The 21,856-nt window shown below is 39.1% G+C and overlaps 1 protein-coding gene across 1 annotated transcript in view; it reads left to right on the top strand.

Annotated features, from left to right (window-relative positions):
- The window catches only part of RAB3B (RAB3B, member RAS oncogene family), a 61,442-nt gene that overhangs the window by 34,200 nt on the left and 5,386 nt on the right, over positions 1-21,856 (top strand). Inside the window, exon 3 of the mRNA XM_088153980.1 lies at positions 11,222-11,340. Coding sequence (XP_088010106.1) covers positions 11,222-11,340 — 119 coding nt within the window. The remainder of the gene's footprint in view (positions 1-11,221; positions 11,341-21,856) is intronic.

A 21,856-nucleotide genomic window follows, 5' to 3' on the forward strand; every position in this document is an offset into this window, starting at 1 on the left:
GATCCATGTTAAAATTTCCATTCTGTTCTGGTGCTAATTTTGGGTCAGCCACCATCCTTCAGTCTGTTTGGTTTAATAGGGTTAGTAAGAGAATAAAATTAAGAACAGGGAAGAATCTATATGTGCCACCTGGCAATTTTGTATGAAAGGCAGGATAAAATTTAAAAAATGAACAATACTTCTGCATATGCCTTTTAACAGATTTAATAGTGTACTATATCTAACCATCTCATGATCTGGGAGGATTCTGTGTTGACTTACTTATGAAGTAGGGAATTTATATGTATCAGAAACACCTGAAAGCTTGAAATTTGCCTCTGACTCATTTCTCCTTACTAAAGATTTCAAATAGGAAATAGATGTACTGTATGTGTTAACATAACCTATATCCATAATTTGTTTCAATGATGAGTAGTAAACCACAGCCCAGTAGATGGAACATTTGAGTTAGATCTAGGTTCTCTCTGCAATCCTCCTGTGGGCTGTATGGCTCACTAAACAGAAAATATTGCTATCTTCCAGGCCACCCTGCATTCTGCATTACAGGAATGATTCATGACCCATCTCAGGGAGAGACCTGAGTGTATAATAAAACCACTTTACTCTTCAAAGAAACACATAGCCTGAACCTAAATTGGAAATGTATCACATCGGGAAAAAAATAATTGCAATACAGTTGAATCATTCCGCATTCTTAATAATATGTTTACTTCAGGGAACTCTCTAAGCCAGAATGGAGTTTGCTTGTTTGTGGCTTAGTGTATTATATAAACCCAGCTATTGTGTTTGCAAACAAAAATGATTCACAGTTTGATACATTGTGTGAACCCAATTGTGATTTATTCAGTAAACTTGGTTTCACAAATAATGGCTTGTTATTTTGTGAACACAATTGTTGCTGCTTAAACTATCACAGGCCAGATTCAGATCTAGATAAACTATCACTTAGTGTTGCAAGAATGATGTGACACAAGGCTTGCATTCACACATTTTCCTTCCCTTTTACTCTTCTTTTCAGTGCTTAAAAATGTCTTGAAAGGTTCTCCTTTTAGTTTTAACCTGACAAAATGCTGCAGAACACTTGTTTAAAGGCAAAAGTGGAAACTTCCAGTGACGTTTCCATCCCCTCTTAAAATATACATAAAAACCACAGATTTCTATACTCTTCTGTTTGCACGTGAGTGGATTTTCAGAGCCTGTAGATAAAATGAGCCTGTACTGTATATAATATACCCTGCACCTGCTGTTTACTAATGGAAAGGATATCATCTGTGAAATAGACTAAGTCTTTTCCATGTATTCTGCTACTTCCCATTTTCCATGTCATTATTTATGTAATAAGGCCATGTGCAAAGACTATGGTTTATCTATACTTAGTTCAAGCTAAATTCCTCCCTAGGCTCATGATACTGTCATGAGAAGTGATTGATTGATTGATTGACTGATTGTCAGCCTTTTGAGGCAAACCAGACCAAGAAATAAACTCCACAGAAGACTACTTTGATTTAGATTAGCTATAGTAACACAATCTTTCAAGTTCCTCCTCCTCCCTCTTTTATAACTGTGGTATCTTCCTGAGACATTTGAGCACACTTTCTACATGTCAGGGACAATCTGTGTTTTCCTTCTCATCTCTTTGGTAATAGTCTCTCCTCTCTTCCTCAAGGCCATACTTTTTACTCTCTACATTGATTGATTATGTGCCACCAAGCTGGTGTCAGCTCTTAGCGACCATATAGATTTTTCCAGGATGATCTGTCTCCAACTGTTCCTTCAGGTCATCCAACAGCGCACCCATCGCTGCTGTAATTGAGTCTATCCACCTTGCTGTTGGTCATATTCTCCTCTTTTCTTCCATCTTTCCCAGGATTATACACTTTTCCAGAAAGCTAGGTCTTTGCATAATGCATCCAAAGTATGATAATTTGAGTCTGGTCATTTCTACCTTGAGTGAGAACTCTGGGTTGATTTGTTTGTCTTCTTGGCTATCTATGGTATTCTCAGAAGTCTTCTCCAACACCAAAGTTTGAAAGTGTCAATACTCTTTCTATCTGGTGTCTTCAAGCTCCATCTTTCACTTCCACAGATTGTTACAAGGAAAGCCACTGACTGCTTGATTGCAATCTTTGTAAGTAATACAGTAGACATCCCAGCATCATGCCCTGGTGGCCTTGAGATTCTCCTATGCTACCCCCCTCCACAGGGAGGCGGGACCAATTCAACTGGTCTGCCCATGGCGACTGATGGACCCAATTGGGTTCCAAAGGGAGCTGGGGGTTATACCTGAGGATTTGCTATATGGTCCAGCAGAGGCCTCGGCCACTACCCGGGATAGGAAAACGGCCGAGGCTTTGGACAAGATCACACCTGTGTGACCTCTCTTAACCCATTGAGCCTGACAGTCCCCATGGTTCATGGAGGAGTTGAGGGTTTTGAAAAGGATTAAGAGACACCTAGAGTGTCGCTGGATGAAAACAAGGACTGACTGAACACAAGCTAGAGCCACTATTAAGGCCTACCTTGTGGTGGTAAGAGTGAGTCAATATTTCTCCATTCTTATCGCATCCGCAGAATGCTACCCAGTGGCCCTATTTAAGATCACCCAATCCCTTTTGGGAAAGGGGGGCCCAATGGCCCATTTACAGGGCTGCACAGAGGAGTTTTCTGGGCATCTGGAGGATAAAATTGCTCGCATTCGGTCCCAGGTGGATGCCAAGCATGGGGCATGGTCTGTAGAGATGCCCAGGGTATGGACTTAAGCTGTTTTCTGGCAACAGTATGATCCTGTTGGACCCAAGGAAGTGGATAGGGTCCTCTGGCAGTTAATGCCACCACCTGTCAACTAGATTCATGTCCCTCCTGGCTGAGGGAGGAGGGCTAAGGCTACTCGGGAGGTGACATGTGGGTGAGTCCAGGCGATGGTGAATTCATCCTTGAGGGAGGAAGTGTTTCCAGCCATCTTTAAAGAGTGCATCCTTTCCTGATGCATCCCATCCTCAAGAAACCATCATTGGATCCCACCATATTGGACAATTTTCATCTGGTCTTCCACCTCCCCTTTTTAAGAGAGCTCCAGAGGATCCTGAAGGAAATGGATTATCTGGACTCTTTTCAGTCAGGTTTCAGGCCCAGATTTGGGACAGAAATGGCATTGGTCACACTCATGGATGATCCCTGGTGGGAGCGGGATGGGAGTAGTGCATCCATCCTTGCTCTACTTGACCTCTCAGCAGCTTTTGATACCATCAACCATAGTATCCTTTTGAGTTGACTTGGGGAGTTGGGAGTGGGCGGCACAGTTTTGTGCTGGTTCTCTTCCTTCCTCCAAGGTCGATCCCAATCGGTGTTGATTGAGAGCGAGAGTCAGCCCGTGATCCCTCCATTGTGGGGTGCTGCAGGGTTCAGTACTCTCTCCACTCCTCTTTAACATCCACATGAAACCACTGGGTGAGATCATCCATCACCATGGGATGATGTATCATCAATATGCAGATGATACCCAGTAAAATATTTCCATCCCAGGTAACATAAGTGATGCTGTGACCACCCTTCTGCAGTGCCTGGAGGCTGTGGGGTTCTGGATGGAGTGCAACAGGCTTTAGCTGAACCCTAGTAAGACAGAGTGACTGTGGATTGGAGGCCTCTCTGTATTCAGGAATTTACCATCTTTGGTTCTGGACGGGGTTGCACTGCCGCAGACAGACCCAGTGCTTAATCTGGGGTCCTCTTGGACTCACGACTTCAGGTGGCAGTCATGGCCAGGAGGACCTTTGCCCATCTTTGTGTGGTGCGTCAGCTATGCTCCTTCCTGGATCAGGAGGCTCTCCGGTCAGTCATGGCCTGGTCATCTCTCAGTTAGACTACTGCAATGTGCTCTACATGGGGCTACCCTTGAAGAGTATCCAGAAGCTACAGATGGTTCAAAATGCAGCTGCGCGAACAATCCTGGGTGCCCCAAGGGTGACACATATAACACCTCTGCTGTGGGAGCTGCATTGGGTGCCAGTTTGCATCCGGGTCCAATTCAGGATGTTGGTTATCACCTTTAAAACCCTACATGGCATGGGTCCAGGTTACCTCAGGGACCATCTCACCCCCATTATATCAACCCGTCCCACCCAGTCAGGCAGAGAGGGCATGTTGCAGACCTTGTCAGTGAGAGAATGTTGACTGGTGGAGCCCAGGAGGAGAGCCTTCTCTGCTGTTGTCCCCACCCTTTGGACTATTCTCCCCCCAGAGGTGCGGTGGGCCCCTACCCTCCTGGTTTTTCAGAAAGGACTTAAGACCTGGCCCTGTCAGCTTGCATGGGGCGACAAGAATTGTAATCGATCTTGGAGGTGGCTGGCGCCCTGATGACATTCCCCAAGCTGTTCGCCAATTTCATCATCCCTTGGAATTTATTTATTAATTATTTAAGATGGTTTTATATTGTATTTTAATGGATTTTATCTCTGCTGTAAACTGCCCAGAGTTGCTTTTTGGTGAAATGGGTGGTGACAAATTTGATATATAAATAAATTTTAAAAAGGCATCTGAGTATCTTTTCCAAGGCATTCATTCCTACTATACCAAGTGCTAGTCTGCGGCATATTTCTTGACTGCTGATTCCTTTACTTTTGACAGTCAATCCTAAAAAGCAGGTTGATCCTATTCACAACATCATCATCTTCACTGTCAGTTCTAAGGCTGGTTGCTGTGTCTGTTACCATTAGTTTGATCTTTTGTAATTCTCTCTTTGCGACTTTGGATTTTCTTGTCCTGTGTACAACATCAGCAACTAGATTAGTACTCTGAAAGATCCTCAGCTGTTTCTCAGTAGCATGTTAAGTGGCATCCAACGTGAGGGGTCCCTCATCTGGCACTATATTATCCCTTTCAAGTGGTTTTTCCATTATGGCTGGGTTCCTACATTGCACTGAGCCATGGGTTATTGAACAAGCCACAGTTATTGAGTCCAGACATCATGTTAAGGCATAAAATGTGATACAGGCTTTTTTTCCTTATGTTATTGGAGAATAGGAATTAAAATAGGTAGAAATAGAGAAAATCCATGCTTCTTTCTCTTAAAGTGAGGCATTATCTGGAAAGGTGAGCTTTGCAGTGCTTCAGCACCCTCCAAGGGTTTGATTGAGGTGAGAGTTAATTTGCTGCTTCCAGCAGATTAAATCAAAAAGTGGCTTTGGAAATGATTCATATTCTTTTTCTTCCACTTGTGTTACTGACTCATCTTGTTCCTCTTTTAGAGCATCAAAATAACCAGTAATTGACTAGTGACCATCATCATAATTTTTTGTTGCTTATTTTTGTACATTTTATCTGAGGACAATCAAAGACATCTTTTATTTTAATAACTCAAAGACTAAATGGTGTTCTTGTTTTGATTCTATATCATTCTTCCTATCAGGGAAATCAGAACAGTTTACAAGAGAATAAATAAATAAGGGTTAAATAAAAACCATCACAGTAGAGACAATAATGCTTCAAAACAGTACTTGCATATTTAAAATAAAGTTCTTTTAAAAAATATGAAAAGCAAAGTTCCAGGTGAACAAATAGGTGGATGAACAATGATGTCTTCAGTTGTTTCCTGAAAGAAGATAGCATAGAGATCAAGTGAATATCTCTCAAGAAAGAGTTGTATAATTGGGGCCCTGCCACTCAGAAAGTCCTACTTCTGGCCATCACATTATGGACTGAGCCCACCAGTGCAACTACAGTTAGGGCCTTCTACTCAGCTAATCTTAATGCACAAGTTGGTTGGTGTTGGGAGAAACAGTTTTTTAAACACCTGGTCTTTAAGCTGCTTAGGGCTTCATAATATTATGGTTGAATATTATTTCATGTATTAGAAGAATTAGTGAGGTGAATTTTCTCTTTTCCCAATAGAAAAGAAGACAATCAGAAGCATTATGAAAGACATGGAATCAAGAGCTATGATGAGACTTGAAATTCAAAGTGCTTTTAAAATATAAACATTTACTTACTTTGATCATTATATACACCAGTTGCAGCCTTACTTGGGACATGAGGACATGATTACTGTGGCTCATGCCCTCGGCACCACCTGATTAGATTATTGCAATGCACTTTACATGGGGCTGCCTTTAAAAGTCATCTAGAAGCTTCTGTTGCTGCAAAATGCAGTAACCTAGATGCTTACTGATGCTTGCCTGAGGAAACATACGCCTGTCTTGCAGGCCCTGCACTGGCTTCCTGTTAGATTCTGGGTAAAATTTAAAATGCTGGTCTTAACCTATAAAGCCCTTTATGGCTTGGTACCTGACCATTTCAGTCATGCTGGGGGAAGCAGCTGGTTATCCCCCATTTTCAGGAGGTTGGGGGACTGAAGCCCAGAAGCAGTTTTTCCATGATGGAGCAAGCCCTCTGGAATGACCTCCCATTAGAGGTTAATTTGTCCCTGAAATTATCTGCCTTCTGGGAAAAGTTGAAAACAACTTTTCTGGAGGACTTTTGGGATTTGACACCAGTATTATATTGTTGAGTTTTTAATTATTTTCTTATATATTTTTGGTATTTTTATGCTCTTTGTTATTGTGAGCCACAAGAGTCTGTTTATGTTTGCAATGAGTTATAAAAGTCTGATAAATAAATAAAAAGAAATACATAAGACTGGCTGACTTGCATGAAACTACAGTATTATGAATATGTGTCTTCTAACAATTGAAGGATTGTCAGAGTGTGTGGGAGGAAACCTGTATATCCATTCACTCTGTTACCTTCTTTGGTTTATGTGTCTGGCTATCACATCAAACTGATACCTGAGAAATTGCTACATCTGAGGACTGTCACATATTCATTATGAAAATGAGGTTGACTCCATATCCCCTTTTAAGAAAATATAGATAGCCTCGCTTACCGACTGCCTCTTTTAGCAGTCAGTTCAAAGTTACAATGGTATTAAAAAAAAAAAAGCTTTGTGACCAATCCTTGCATTTACAACCATCACACTGACCCATGGTCATGTGATCACAATCTGGGTGCTTTGCAACTGGCGTGCATTTACAACCATCACAGCATCCCACAGTGATGTGATCGCCATTTGCGTGCTTCCCAACTGGCTTGTAACAAGCAGAGTTAATGGAAAACTGAAAGTAAAATTGTAAGTCGCAGTCATGTGATGTTTCACTTAATGACCATGGTGGTTCACTTAACGACAATGGGAAGTGACATAAGTCCATTGCAGTCATGTGATTTTCCACTTAGCAACCACAGTACTTAGCGACAGAATTGCTGGTTCCAATTGTGGCCATTACGCAAGGACTACCTGTATAGGGAAAAGTCAGATTTTCATACTTTTCTAATAATGGAAATATCATATATATATTTGTATAACAAAGTTTAGTAGCGGAACTATTGTACAATTTTATAACAGATTCAGTCTGCACATCATGCTTTTTGCATAGGGAAGCACAAGGGGATATGGGCTAATTTTAACCAACACAGGAAAATTTGAATTGGTGAAATTATTTTGGTTCTAGAGTGTTAACACAATACCAAATTAAAATGAAATAGCATGAAGTGGATAGCATGTCTAGCAAACAATGAATTCTTCTGTAACTCTGTAAGTAGGGAAGTTGAACAATTAATTGCTGTGATATATCAGAACAGATTCAGTAGCAGCATAAATGGGCATAGCAGTAGCAGCATAAATTTGTAAAGATCCATCACAAAATATTTGTGCCATAGTTTTTGGGTCAGAAATCATGTAAAAATTAATATGTTAAAAAAGTTGCATACCAAAACTCCACATATTAAAAATAACAGCATTCCAAAAAGTAGTATTAGATATAATTGCATATACTGCATGCATTAGAAACATTGTACATACAATCAGAGTGTGATGATCAAGGTTAACATAAGGCTTCCCTGAAAATAATGTTTACTCAAAGGGCATTTTTTTTCTTATACTAATCACCCATGGTTGCTCCTCTGAATGCCAATTTTGTTTTGTGTTTTTTTCTGCTTGGAAGAGAGGGCTAAGAACTGATATCATAGAAAAAGGATCTGAGCATGAAAGGCTTCAAGAAAGAATTTAACAAACAGCTGTTTAACATTCACATATAAAATGCTTTTTTAAAAATCAGTTTACAGGAAATGAATGAAAGAAAGGCTTTTATTTTTACAGGAGGCACCTCATGGCTGTTTGGTAGTCTTCCTGCCATGGGATGCAATAACACAAGCCAAAAGCTGTGAGTAAATTTAGATGACTTGACGGGCTTTTAATTTAGGAAAGTAAAAGAAAAATACCGTCACCCTCAAATACACAGATTAATACATTCTGTATAACAAATGGGCTAGTCTTTAAAGTGCCCCAAGAGCTTCTTACTACAAAACACTAACGCAGCTAGCATTCTGAAACATGATGTGAAGGTCCTTGGTCCTTGTTCTTCATGATGTTCAGACTGTATTTGTGATTACGCTGTTTCTTTTGTGTAGCATCAGACACATTGCATGTCTAGAGGCTCTCTTCCACACCTGAATTGTCCAGGTTTCTTGCAAGAATAAAATTGGACACAGCTTCTACTTGAACCTGTATACATTTAGTTAGTGTTGTCCCTTAGAACTTACTTGATGCTGAATATGCATAAGAGTGCAGCTATCAGGTTGCTTAATAGGATAAACACTGCACATATTTCCCCAGAGATAAAAGAATGCCTTCCTCATCAATTACTCAAGGCTTTCTGCAACTAGCCTTTTGCTTGCCACAGGAAAGGGATGAGAAAGATTTTTAAATGTCCCTTCTAGTTTCTATTGTACTTTGTCTCTACTGTCATTTCTTCACTGGCTTAGCTATAGCTCAGACTAGTGCAATTTTAGGGATACCTACATTCCCTCACAGTATTCCTCAGGCAAAGTTTCAGATGCTATGGAGGTCTGCAATTGTCTTCAACCAAACACCTCTATATCCATTGTAAATCTGCCAAGTTAATACATAGAAGCTGTAGGTGAAAAGGGTGCAGTTGCAATGTGTGATTCTGAATATCTACAAAAGACTTATATTGCAATACAATGGGGTTTAAGCTGCCAAGGATGATAGTCATAAAGCACAATCTTACCTAGCATGTTGCTCAGAAGTAAGTCCTGTTGTAAGGAACAGGTTTGTATAGGGGATCTTCCTGGATCCACCTGTGATGCTGGCTATCCACATAGCATAAGTGGCAAGGAGGATCTTTAATTAGCTTTGGCTGATAAAGCAGGTACATCCTACCTGAACAAAAGAAATCGCGTTTTCATTAATAACTTTAAGACTGAACTATTGCAATATGTTATCATAATTTGCAGTTAGCCCAAAATACAGCAGCACAGGTGATGGGTAGATGAAAAGTGAGTACCTTGAATTCAGTTTGTAGGTAAACCATAATATGATTTGTTTAGTTTTTCTTTGCATAATGTATGAATCCAGTCATTGTAGTTTGTAAACCATCAGTTATACTGAACTTCTTGTGTGAACCTAGCCAATGGTGTGTTTCATCAAACCAGGTATAAAAAAAAGACATGATTTACCACAATGTGTGAACTCAGTTAGTGGGACTTACACTCAGATACATATGCAGAGGATTGCACTATAATTAAAGTAAGAGCAGAGTCATTTCCTGCATAGTTGAATAGCTATATTCAACTATGTTGAATATATAATAGCTTGTACCAGTTGATTTCCTTGCCTTAAAGCCCTTTTGCAAGTTACTGACTTCCCTGCTAAAGTTATTTGAGCAATAAGAACCTTTCAGAATGCTACATTTTCTTGGAGTGGACAGAAGAAAGAGGAGATCTTCCCTTTAATTGTGTCTGATGCAGAGACGTTTTTTTAAAATTTGAGATTGAGAACCAGCACACTGCCATATGACTAAAGATTGATCGCATCAGGGGAAAAAAAGCTGCTGTAATGCCAAGTGTGTGCCTCAAAGATAAGGCTGTTTAACAGTATCACTCTGGCTGCTGAAAGCTTTGCAAATAGAATATTTAAAAAAGCAAATGTATTTTTATAAACACTTTGAATGTCTATAAGGTGAACAAATCAGAAGAGCTGCAAGCCACTGTAGGCGGAGAGTCATGATAGTCTGTGGTAGCAAAACACCGTAGTCTGGCAGCACCTTTTCTGCCTAACACATTTTATTAAAAGGAATCAGCTTTCATGAGCTGCAGTTCATTTCATCAGATGCACAGTGAGGCATAGTGGACAAATGGGAGAAACTTTGCCCCAAAGAATTAACAGACACAAGTTTGGTAACAGGACTTAAAACAAGGACAAAGTACTATTGGATCATTTCAAAGCTCAGGGCACTCTGGTGCAGATCTCAAAGTGGCCATTTTGGAAAAACAAAACTTTAACAACACTATTGAGCAAGAGATTGCTGAACTCAAATATATCAACAGGTTTCAGAGTATTTCAAAAAGTTTCGGCAAATACAATGGGTTTTCAACATGTTACCATTTGTTTCAGTCAAGCCACTCTATGCATCTGATGAAGTAAGCTGCAGATGGCAAAAGTTTTGCCTTTTAATAATGTTTGTTAGATGGAAAAGTACTACTAGGCTCCTTCTGATTGTAAGTTGCATAGAAAACCTGAAAACAGAACAGTGGGCTAGATGATTAAGCAACCTGGACTACAACTTTCTAATAATCCCCCTTTAGAATACATTATAGTCAGAGATCATGGGAATTATAATCCTAAATGCCCAGAGGGCACCAGTTGTGCTGGACTACAATTCCAAGAAAGCACAGTCTGGAAATTATGGCCCTATATGATGCAAGAGCAGTAAATTGGGGAAGATTAATGCCTTCCACAGGGCTATATTTCATAGGAAGGTATCCACGGAAGGCCCATTGAATGGCTGGTTTTACTTACAAGCTACTTTTCATTGTGTGTTTTCATTATAATAGTTGCATATTAGAAAAAATGGTGTGATAAAGCTGAATGTACTTCAAAGTCAGACCAGAATTATATTTTTCTAAACATAATGGAATGTTGCAAAATTAATATGCAGTGCAATCTTTATTACTTGCCTAATTCATCAATTCCCAGCAGGAATAACATTTTACTCTGTTTCAGGAAAAATAGTCTCATAACTGTGTAACATGGGTCTACTGTTCTGGCAGAAGAAAAACTGAATGCATGAAACGGTAATCATATCATCAATATGATTAGGCCCAGGGAAAACTCATAAACCTAATAACTGTTTCTATTGATTATTTTATTTAGGATACAGCTGGACAAGAAAGGTACAGGACCATCACGACCGCTTATTACAGAGGAGCAATGGGATTTATCCTGATGTATGATGTTACTTGTGAAGAGTCCTTCAATGCTATACAAGACTGGTAGGAACAGTTCAGTGTTATGTCTTAAAAAAAACAGTTTTAGTAAAGGTAATCAAGTCTGAGATCAGCTTACACCACATTTTGTAAGACAGGAAAAGAAATCCAGCAGTTTAACAAAAGTCTTAATCTCATTTTATGCACTTCTATTTAATTATTTTGCTTGATATGGTCAAATAATTTCAGATTTCTAGTCCAATTCTATGCTCAGAGCTGCCACTGAATGCAATGGGACTAGATAAATATATGCATAAGATTGTTGAATGTCCTCAAAGATGCTCCATTAATGCACATCAGATATATTTTTCTTCTTTTCCTGGAACTATTTTGCAGTCCAAATATTCTACTAATGGCATTCACTGTCAACTCAAGTTCACTTCACAATGTCAGTGAATAACATCAGTCCTGTCTAATGTTTATTTATGAGATCTCAGAGCCACTCTAATTATACAGAGAGCGTCTGTATTACCAGAAGCTATACATCATTTTACCATCTGTGTGACAGTACGTTGTCCAACCTTCAAACACTGTAACAACATTTCTATCAATATAATTCTGATTCAAAACATCTGGCTGTGATCCAATATACTTGAATACATATTAGATTTAGATGGACAAGCTTGTCTTAGACTAGTCAAAAATCCTGGATCCAAATGAACCCCAAATTTCAGAACCTCTAAGATGTATCCACACATGTCTAGCCTTGGTGACAAAGCATGCTTTTCAGACTAGGCATCTTAAGCTAGTAAGTACACTGTTCAGGCCACCTTAAAGTGTCTAAATAAGTGAAATAAGCAGTCAGATCCAAGCAGACAGTTGCAATGCTTGAGTTGACCTTAATTAAATGGCTGCCAGAGTAGGCATGGATAGCAACATAATACCCACTTCCAAGAAGGTAAGTTAGTGTTCCTTTCCCTCTAGCCCATCGCCTCAGGATGATCCTGGTAGCTCCAAGCTTATATATGCCTTTTTTCTTTGTAAAAAAAGTACTGGGCCATAACCACTTGCCATTTTTGCTTGTTGAGAATGCTGATGGTGCCCATGTAGGATCAAAAGCATTCCTGGAAATAAAGATAATACTAGAGACTGGAGTTTACCACTTTCCCATTTTAGAATTGAAAACAAATGTTTTAAAAATTAGAATCATGCAGGGACTAAGAGGGATATGTTTGGTGTCAGTGTGGTGAGGACCCCAACCTCAATAAAATGCATGAGATAAAGTACTATTGCTCTCAACTATATCCATCTTTTGTAATGTACCATGAATGCTGTGAAATATTAAGTTTATCATAGATAACAGCATATGGATGTTTCAAAGTTGCATAAATCTGGGCTTTATTCACTTTGATCCCAACTTAGAGTTATTTGAGATACAAAAATTATCCCTTTCCCCCCACCTCCATTTAATGGTCCAGAAAGTTATAGAAGTTGAGCTGCAATATTACATCACTCATCAGAGACATAATCCTCTTAAAATCAATGGGGCTGACTAATGTTAAGTGGAACAATTACCTAGTGATGTCCTCCAAGGAGAAGACAAACATTTCCTAGTTTGTATTTCTTCACTGAGTAAGTTGTTGGATTTGATGGCTTAGATGTTCCCTTCTATAGAATTATCATAATTATGAGTAGTCCTGCATAAAAGTATACAAAATACCCACAAATCCATGGCATTCTGTTGAGAGAACATGAACATCAGTCAGCCTTATAAAGTCACTTCTAGCACCTAAAAATGCCAATTTGTATAAGTCTGTTTGCCTTCAGTTTATATATATAATTTCTATGACAAGGTTCCTGCATAATTATTTTTAAACAAGAAGTCCTCCTCTGTCTTTGACCCCAGAGAATGTAAAGGGCAATAACTGAAAAAGTGTAGTTATCCTCATCCTAGGGAAACAGTAATAGGGAACATTCATCCATCGTCTTTCTGTTCGTCAAACAGCTATCAGTGATAGCTTTGTCAGAACACAGTGCCAACCCTAACTCTGTGATGATACAACACTTCTCAGACAGCTGACATCCTTTTTCTTCTTTAAATCACACCTCCTTGCAATAATTATTTCACACATCAAGTAGTGGTTTTAATTTATGACTTTTCATAAAATGACAAATATATTTCTTCTTGTAGCAACCTTGCACTACGCCAATTTGGATAATGTGGCTATTACCCTCTGTAATGCAGTTAGACTGAGTAAAACCTTCCCCATCATGAGCTTAACAGCATGGTTCTAGGTCAGCAAAACAGCATGCAATATTATTGGAAGGATCTGTCAGCTTAAACTGTATACAGTTATTAAATTCACATGTTTTAGGGCAATATGGGTGACTGCATCTTCATCATGCAAGAAGCTGGGGAAATCACCATGTAGTAAAAGAGTAATTCTCTAAGGGTTCTTTCTTATGTTACTGCTCTTTTTCCACCCTTGAGACAGGAGAAATATATATTGGCATAAGGTGCACTGTTCCCCTACCTATCTTTACTGTACCTGAGCAACCAGGCTGCACAATGTTACTTTTCTTACACAATTTAATGTGGGATAATTTCAAGGCAGCAACTGTTGGATTCCCAAACTTCCTTCCTCCCACCCTCCAACATCATGTCCCAAAGGGAAAACTAACCATCACCTGTTGGCCTGAATATGTGTTGAACAGGGTTGGGAGCTCAACCCTTAATTTTTACTGTTTACTTATTTAGCCTTGTTTTTATTATTTCCTGTCTGCTTCTTCCGACAGGAATTTTGCTCCTTTCAAGTGATTGATAATCCTATGAGATGATTTCATAGATGGCATCATCTTGAGGTTGTCTGGATTCCAACCTCCCTGTTCTGGGAATGATAACAGTCCCCACTCCCCACCCAAAGTCTGCCTGAGTGATTGGAAGAGCTGATTTGAAATATACTGTATAGCAGAAGAAACGAAACCAGAGGGTTCTCAGTGCTTTTGTGCCTCTGGATCTTTCATTCCTTTCTTCTTCCTGAAGCCATTTTCCCTTTGAATTATTTTTGACCATGCAAAGAACCCTTCTCGAGCTCATCTTCCATTCCACATTTGTGTCTATGTGTGTCACACATTTTTCATGCTTTATAATATGCACAGCACACACATATATCACACACACAGGCCAAATAGCAGTATTCCTAGCTGACAGCTCTATCAATCTCCTGGGAGTTTGTTATTCCAATCAAAGAGAAACAGATGAGGTGTTTACTCTCTCTCGTGGCCAAAGTCAAAATGGCCATGGAAGTACTGTGCCCAGTGACTATATGGGAGTGGCATTTCCACAGCAGGCTTGCCAGGCCAACAGGAGTTGAGTAGATTGCTGCTCTGACTGGGTCATCCCCAGACTCATTCCAGAGGCACCCTAGATTATCTGCAGGAGAACTCTTGGGTAGAGAGAAGAAGAGAAACACCCCTTCCAAACTAGAACAATTAAAGATGTTTCAAGGCTGCCTCAGGGCTGAGGGTGAGGTGGAGGTAAGGTCATAAGGACCTGCCTTCAAAAATGGTTTGTACAGCATCTTCATGCCTTAGAAAGCAAAATGTGATGATGAGCCCTGAAAGCAGCCACTGAAATGTAAGGGAATGGAGCATTATTGAATACATCACTTTCACCTATCATGGTCACTATTCTCTTTAGAATGGTGCCAAACAGAAGAACTAGCTGGATTCACTGCTTAGCAGAAATATTCAATTATACATACACACAATTACTGTACGCTCTGTAATTTTTCAGTTTTGTTACTTTGTAACTTTGTTACAAAAGTTACTTTGTTACTTTTGAAACAACATTTAATAGACTGCCATTGATTATGACTACTGGTAAGATAGCTGGGGACTGCTCTGAAATAAGTATTTTTTTCTGAATTACTCATATGAGGTTGATTTATGCAACCAGTCTTGAAGGAGAAAGAGATTCACACTTAGTTTTCACTTAGTATCTCCTGGTAGGGTGTTTTTGTGAAGCAAAATCATGCTGCCATTTTAAAACGGATATTTTTCTTTCTAATTTTATCACAGACGATCACTTTTAGAAGATGACTTTATCTTTTGAAAGTAGAGGTTGACATAATTTATAGATTTTTCCCCAACTGCAGAAATGTTTCTTTGAGACATGTCTTTGTATTTTTTTAGTGGTGGAAAGTGGTACAAATGATCATTGTTTCTCAGGAATCTTATCTGCTTATGATCTTGCAAACAGTATCCCAATTAAACTGAATTCAGTTTAGTGACCACTCGTTTAGTGACCACAATTGGGACTGGCAACTTGGTCGCTAAGTGATGCAGTTACTAAGTGGAAAATCACATGACCACAACTGTGCTTATGATTTTACTACAGCTTTCCTTTCCCTCACTCTTCCACCTTTTGGAATGTTTACCCCAGGGCTGGGATAATTAGCAAGAAGGGAATTAATGTTTGTATTTACATTCACTGGAGTGGAAGGGATTAGAAGAGAGTAAGCAGCCACACAATGGGGAAAGGAATGCACTAGCACCGGCTGTTTCCCTAGCGCCCCCAGCTCTGCTTAGGAGGCAAACAAAGCCAAAGGTGTGAAAGTAATTAAAGTTTTGTCAGTTACAGGCAGCAGCTGCAAGCCGGCTAATTAAGGTCACCGAACTGAGCTTGTTAACATTTGCACCTTTTGGGGAAGAGCTGTGCTGCAGAGAAAAGCAGCTCAAGAAGAGATCACTTGTTTAAGTAATCTCTCCACTCTGCCGGGGGGGTGTGTGTGTGAGAAAAAATGGGTCAGGCACAGGACAGTGTGTACTAACTGTAATGATGACTGAGAGAGAGAGAGATGCTATGAAAATCGTAAATACGTGCCTTGGTCGCAAAGTTATTTTTTCAGCACTGTCTTAACTTTGAATGGTTGCTGTATGAGGCAGTCGGTAAGTGAGGTCCATCTGTAAACATATTATTTCTTCAAATGTACGGCTTAGATATTAGTGCTACTATAAATATCTTAATATATGAAGCTGTTTTGCTTCATGCACACGTTAATCCTTTATCACATTAATTTTAAAGTCATATTTGAAAATAAGTATTCCACAAAGCAATTTATTTGCTAAAGTCTCCCTGAATTGGATCCTGATTTAGTCAGATTAGTCCCAGGGTGAGCAATCTACGGTCCCAGAGCTACATGTAGCACCCCCCCCCCATCGTTTTAGAGTTTTGGTTGTCAACACAATTGATGGGTCAGTTTCATGCCACATTGATGGAAGAAACACTGAAACTGTAGTGAAACCCTTAAAATAGGCTTAACATTGTTAAACACACACATACAGAAAGAAATAAACTCCTCTTAATCAGACAGGAATAAAACAGAACATTCTAGGTTGTACTCCAGCTCCCTGTGCATTTCTGCCAAAACTGTGGCTCTTGCCTGTCCTGATATTAAGCAGAATTAGATCCACTGGATTCAACGGCATTTAAATAAATCATGACTAACTTAAATCCCACTGATTTAAATCCCATTATTAAATCTTCATCCAACTCACTGGCCTATTTACACTAACATCAGTGGGAATGTAATTTTCAGAAGCTGAACATAAGATGAAAAAATAACCTAATTAAAAAACCTGTAAAGCTAGAATGTGCCAAGGGCTAAAACTTATTCAATGTTAATAGAACAGGAACTTCACAATTGCATCACACTATGAAAAGTTCAAGATGTACAGTCAGCACCCAGTACCCAAGAAGTGCTGAACTTTCATACCAAAGCTAGAAAAATGGAAAGGAATGAAAGAGAAAAGGCCAAATTTATTACTCAATTTTACTCAGAGGAAAAAAAAACCTGGAGATTGTGCAAAGGAGAGAACTGTGGCTTACAGGTTATTTAGTGCTAATTTCCTTTGCTTGATTGATAAATGCTATAAACCTGTGTACAGTATACGTAAGAGTTTACAACAAATCTCACATAGAAAACAAGACAGGCTGCTACTAAGATACTGAGAAGAAGATGGAGCTGCCCTTGAAGAGCATTTGGAAGCTTCAGCTGATGCAGAATGCAGCTGTATGGGTTGTAAAAGTTATTCAGCACATGTAACACCACTGCTTCGTTGGCTGCACTGGTTGCCAGTGTGTTTCTGGGTGTAATTCAAGGTGCTGGTTGTCACCTTTAAAGCCCTTCATGGCTTAGGACCAGGTTACCTCAGGGTCCATCTCCTCCCAGTTGTTTCTACCCATCCAATCTGGTCAAGCAGGATGGGCATGCTCCAGGCATGCTCCAAGGAACAGTGGCTGGCTGGGACCAGGAGACATGCCTTTTCTGCCATAGCGCCTGCCGTCTGGAACATCCTCCCTCCTGAGATTAGGATGGTCCCAACCCTGTTGGCCTTTCAGAAGGCCTTGAAGATCTGGTTATGTGCCCGGGCCTAGGGTCCCAAGTATGTGAAGGGCCCCGTTTCCTGGTTATGCTAACACCTACGGATTATAATATTTCTCGGCTGCTACATGTATTTAATTTTTCTTTTTGTATTGTATTTTTAATTGGTTTAATTGATTTTATGATTGTTCACCACCCAGAGTCACTGATTTGAGATGGGTGGCTACACAAATTGAATAAATATATAAATAAATAATTGTAGAGAGTGTGAAAGATGACATTGACAGAGATATGCACAAACGATTACCTAGGCAAAAGGGGCGGAAGCATTTTTTAAGTCTGCAACAATAAGATAACATCCAGAAGCAGCTCAGGCAGATGCCTCCCTAATTCACTGGAGTACAAGAAGGGGAAGGAGGTACGGCACAATCAGACTTGCAAGATTCTGTTATTATAGCCAATCTCAGTAAAAGTAGGTTTGGCTTTCTGGTGGAGTTGATTTCTTTCTCTGATCTACCTAATGGGGCTGACGACAATAACAATAATACCACCATCTGAGAAACACCAGCAATTTGTAAATTCAATCTGTAAAACCAGTTTTGAACATAAAGCATTCTTGGACATTTCGAGAAAACATAGAAGGTTGCAGCACCTTCTCACCTTTATAAAAAAAACAATTCTGTAAAACGGTTGAACTTGCAGAGTTTGCTGTCTCCAGCAACTGGAGCATTTACAGTATATATGTGTGTGCATGTACTGTATGTGCATGTATACACACCCATATAGTGTAGCAATCTTTCTGCAAAGCATATGCATGCATGGGGGGGTATTGCAGAGAGATTGCTTTCTTCAAGGGTACACCACATTTTTTTTAGAGCCTGTAAATGAGGTGGTACACTCTCATTTGATTTAAGTTAATTTGTTTCTGAGAAACAGGAAGAAAAAGTTTCAGGAAAACAGGGACAATATTTTTAAGTCTTTGTGATTTAAAATACTGCTTTTAAAATGTCTATTGTATTGAGCATAGACACCGAAAAAAGGGACTTGCACACCAGCAGTGTTTCCATCCCACTGCCATTTTTGCCCCCCTAACTAGATAAATTGGGTTGATACAATTTAATCTGGAGGTGCACCAGGTTACCTGCAAGACTTCATCTCCCCATCAGAGAAGACTTGACTACTTTAATCATGCCAGGAGAAGCAACTGGTTATCCCCCATTTCAGAGAGATTAGTGGGGCTGAAGCCCAGAAATTTTGTTTTCCCATGACGTGGCTGACCCTCTGGAATGGCCTCTCATTAGAGGTCTGCTTGTGTCCAACATTGCCTGCCTTCCGGAAAAAGTTGGAAACAGCTTTCAGGGATGTTTCAGTGCATTTGTAATAATTTTTTTTGTTTCATTGTTGTATTTTGTCTATTATAATGAGCAGTAAAGCAGTTCTTTTATGATTGTGGCAGGATATACATCTGATAAATACATGACAAACTGAACCCCATTATCTCTGAGAACCAGTAGTGGAGTATAGCAAACAGCATGGCCTGCCTACAATTCTCAGTAAACCTCAACATTTTCAAGGATAAGAGATGACAAATCCCCTTTCATCAGGCAAAATAAGTTGAGATGCACTTGGTGGTAGTGCTTGTTCACTTACAGTGATGCAGAAGAGATAATGAACTAGGAAGTTCCCATCCGTGGCAAACTATCCTCCTCCAATTGTCCATCCGATCCTAAGAACCCATAGATGTTTGCACAGGAGCACAGCATCACTCCAGGAGCGCTGCCAAAGGCCTCTGTGCAAGTGCCCTTGCTTATGGTCTTGTGTGGGAATGTGGGTTTGTTCAAAATAAACCACAAAAGCATCTGTCTGTCTCCCTCCAAAGTGCTAAAGCAGTTAATCAGTTGGAAAACAATAACTATGTGATATATACAGGCATCTCAAATATGAGACAAAGCTGTTTTTTTTTTAATTACCTGTAAAATCAGTACAGTACTTCAGTCAAAGCTTCTTAATTGATCTAATTTTGGACAGGTTCTGTGATATTTCAGAAACCTGTATGGATGAGACCTTTGTATTTCTACAATTTCCCGGAGCAACAAGGAAGAAACATAATATTATATACTGTATTTGCAGTATCATATTCCAAGATTATCACTATTTTTTTATTTCTCCTTAATTTTTGCACTGATTGAAATAGAATCTACTGTAATATAATCAACTAGGAATGTTGAAACATGGAATGGCTGCCACAGTACATCTTAGTATGTATTATAATGCATAATATTTCTCTCTCAGCGTGGAAAAATCCTTAGTTAATATTTAGCTTTAACATTATTTTAACCATATCTCTGCTGTAGTATGAATATAACATGCAACTGCAAACAGCTGTGAAAATATCCAAACCTAAATGTGTTATGAAAATGTTCTGCAATTTTCAATGAATCCCTCAGAAATAAGCATCATTGAGTTCCATACTTATTCTCAGGTAAGTTTGTATAGGATTGCAGGTGGGAGAATTCACCGTCAACGTTAGCTATTAATTACATTTATAGCTGTTGAAGTGTGAAGCTTAAGAGTACCATTTCATTATTAATGGATACTGAATGCCAAAAAATTGCAACCAACTTTTCCTAGATTGGTTGTCGCAGTTCCAACATTTATCTAAAGTAGGCCTTACCAGTAAGGCTAGTAATGAATATTCAGTAGGTATGCTGACAAAAATGCATACATTGACTGGCTGACATTGCTTTTATATGAGAGGCTTGGTGTGGATTGACCACTAATAATCACAAAATTGTAGGAATGAATCAGAAGATGCAAGATATTTCCAAATCAGAAAGCAAACTCCATCAGCAGTCTCAAAGGCTCAGCCGTTGACAATATAAATAGGAGAAGATATAAGGAACTATTCCATTACTTGGGCTCTGTTTAATGGAGGCAGAAATTGTCCATGGTAAGAGTGCTCACTTACCATAGTATATTAGAATTACAGGACAATGTGACTTACTTGAATTAATCCATGTTTTTAATCATCTGGCTCCCCCTGCTGGATTTAGAGGGGCCTGTTTTTGTCTTTTGTGATGTGTCTTCTAAAGCAGTGTTTCATCACCTTTTCAAGTTCAGAGTCATATTTTTCTAAGTATGGAAAACAGAAGGAATATTGAAACAGAGCATGTTTTAATCCTACATTATTTCCCCTCATATCTAATGTATACATTATAAATCTTAATGGGATAAATGAATTTTCATATGGTGGCATATTTCATCAGTATCCGAGTGAGAATTGCTTACAGTCCTCCTTGCTGGAGCTGCACAAGAACAGCTTGCTAGCAAAGCAGCATCAACTTGCAGACTGGCTTGGCAAATAGAGATCTTCTACTGAATGTAGTTTAAGAAACAGCATTCTAAGCTAAACTTGACAAAAGGATCATAGTAAGCTTTGAGCTCAGTCACTATGGTGAAAGTAAATGCTTAATTTTTTTTGTAAATGTCATATGAAATGTAAGTGTAGCAAACAACAAAATAAGTTTGAATGCTACAGGAGCCTTGCTACAGACTCTCTTCTAAATGGAAGTTTTAGATTTCAATGTAATAAACAACACCCATTGTTACCTGTAAACTGGAAAGCCTGTCCTTAATATTTTATTTTTATTGCTCCTTTACGCAGAAACACATTAGCTTAAAAAAAAAACAATTGTCCACTTAATGGTTCTTTAATTAAACTTCTGAGTAAATGAATCAAAGCTTTCAATGTTACTGATTTTTGAAGGCAAGCAAGACCAAATGGTCAGTGGTGAACTAAGATCCATTCATTTACAGTATGTACACCATGGACAGGTCTCCACTATAGAAAATTCTAACGTGATTTTCAGTTGAATCCAGTTATATTACTTTCATGGCGCCTAAGCTATAGTTTTCAAATTGCAGAATGAAATGTTTAGAAAGCACCAATTGATAGCAGATAATGAAATACTTATGGTTAATCATCCTCTATTTTATTTTTGAAAGCACTCCTAGGCAAGGAATTTTATCAGCAAATTATACTAAAGTGTTGGTTCATGTGTAAAGTAATGGGAATTTCTGAAACTAGGTCGTTTGTAATAATACTGACAGCAACAACGTGGTTGACAACATTGGTTGTTTTCAAGGTGTTTTTGTTTTAGATTGATGGCTTTCTTTAGCTATGACTCACATCAAAA

Source organism: Python bivittatus, unplaced genomic scaffold, assembly GCF_059951505.1.
Source record: "Python bivittatus isolate LINGU-HERP-01145 unplaced genomic scaffold, Pbiv_v1 ctg000700_np1212, whole genome shotgun sequence".
Classification (NCBI taxonomy): Eukaryota; Metazoa; Chordata; class Lepidosauria; order Squamata; family Pythonidae; genus Python; species Python bivittatus.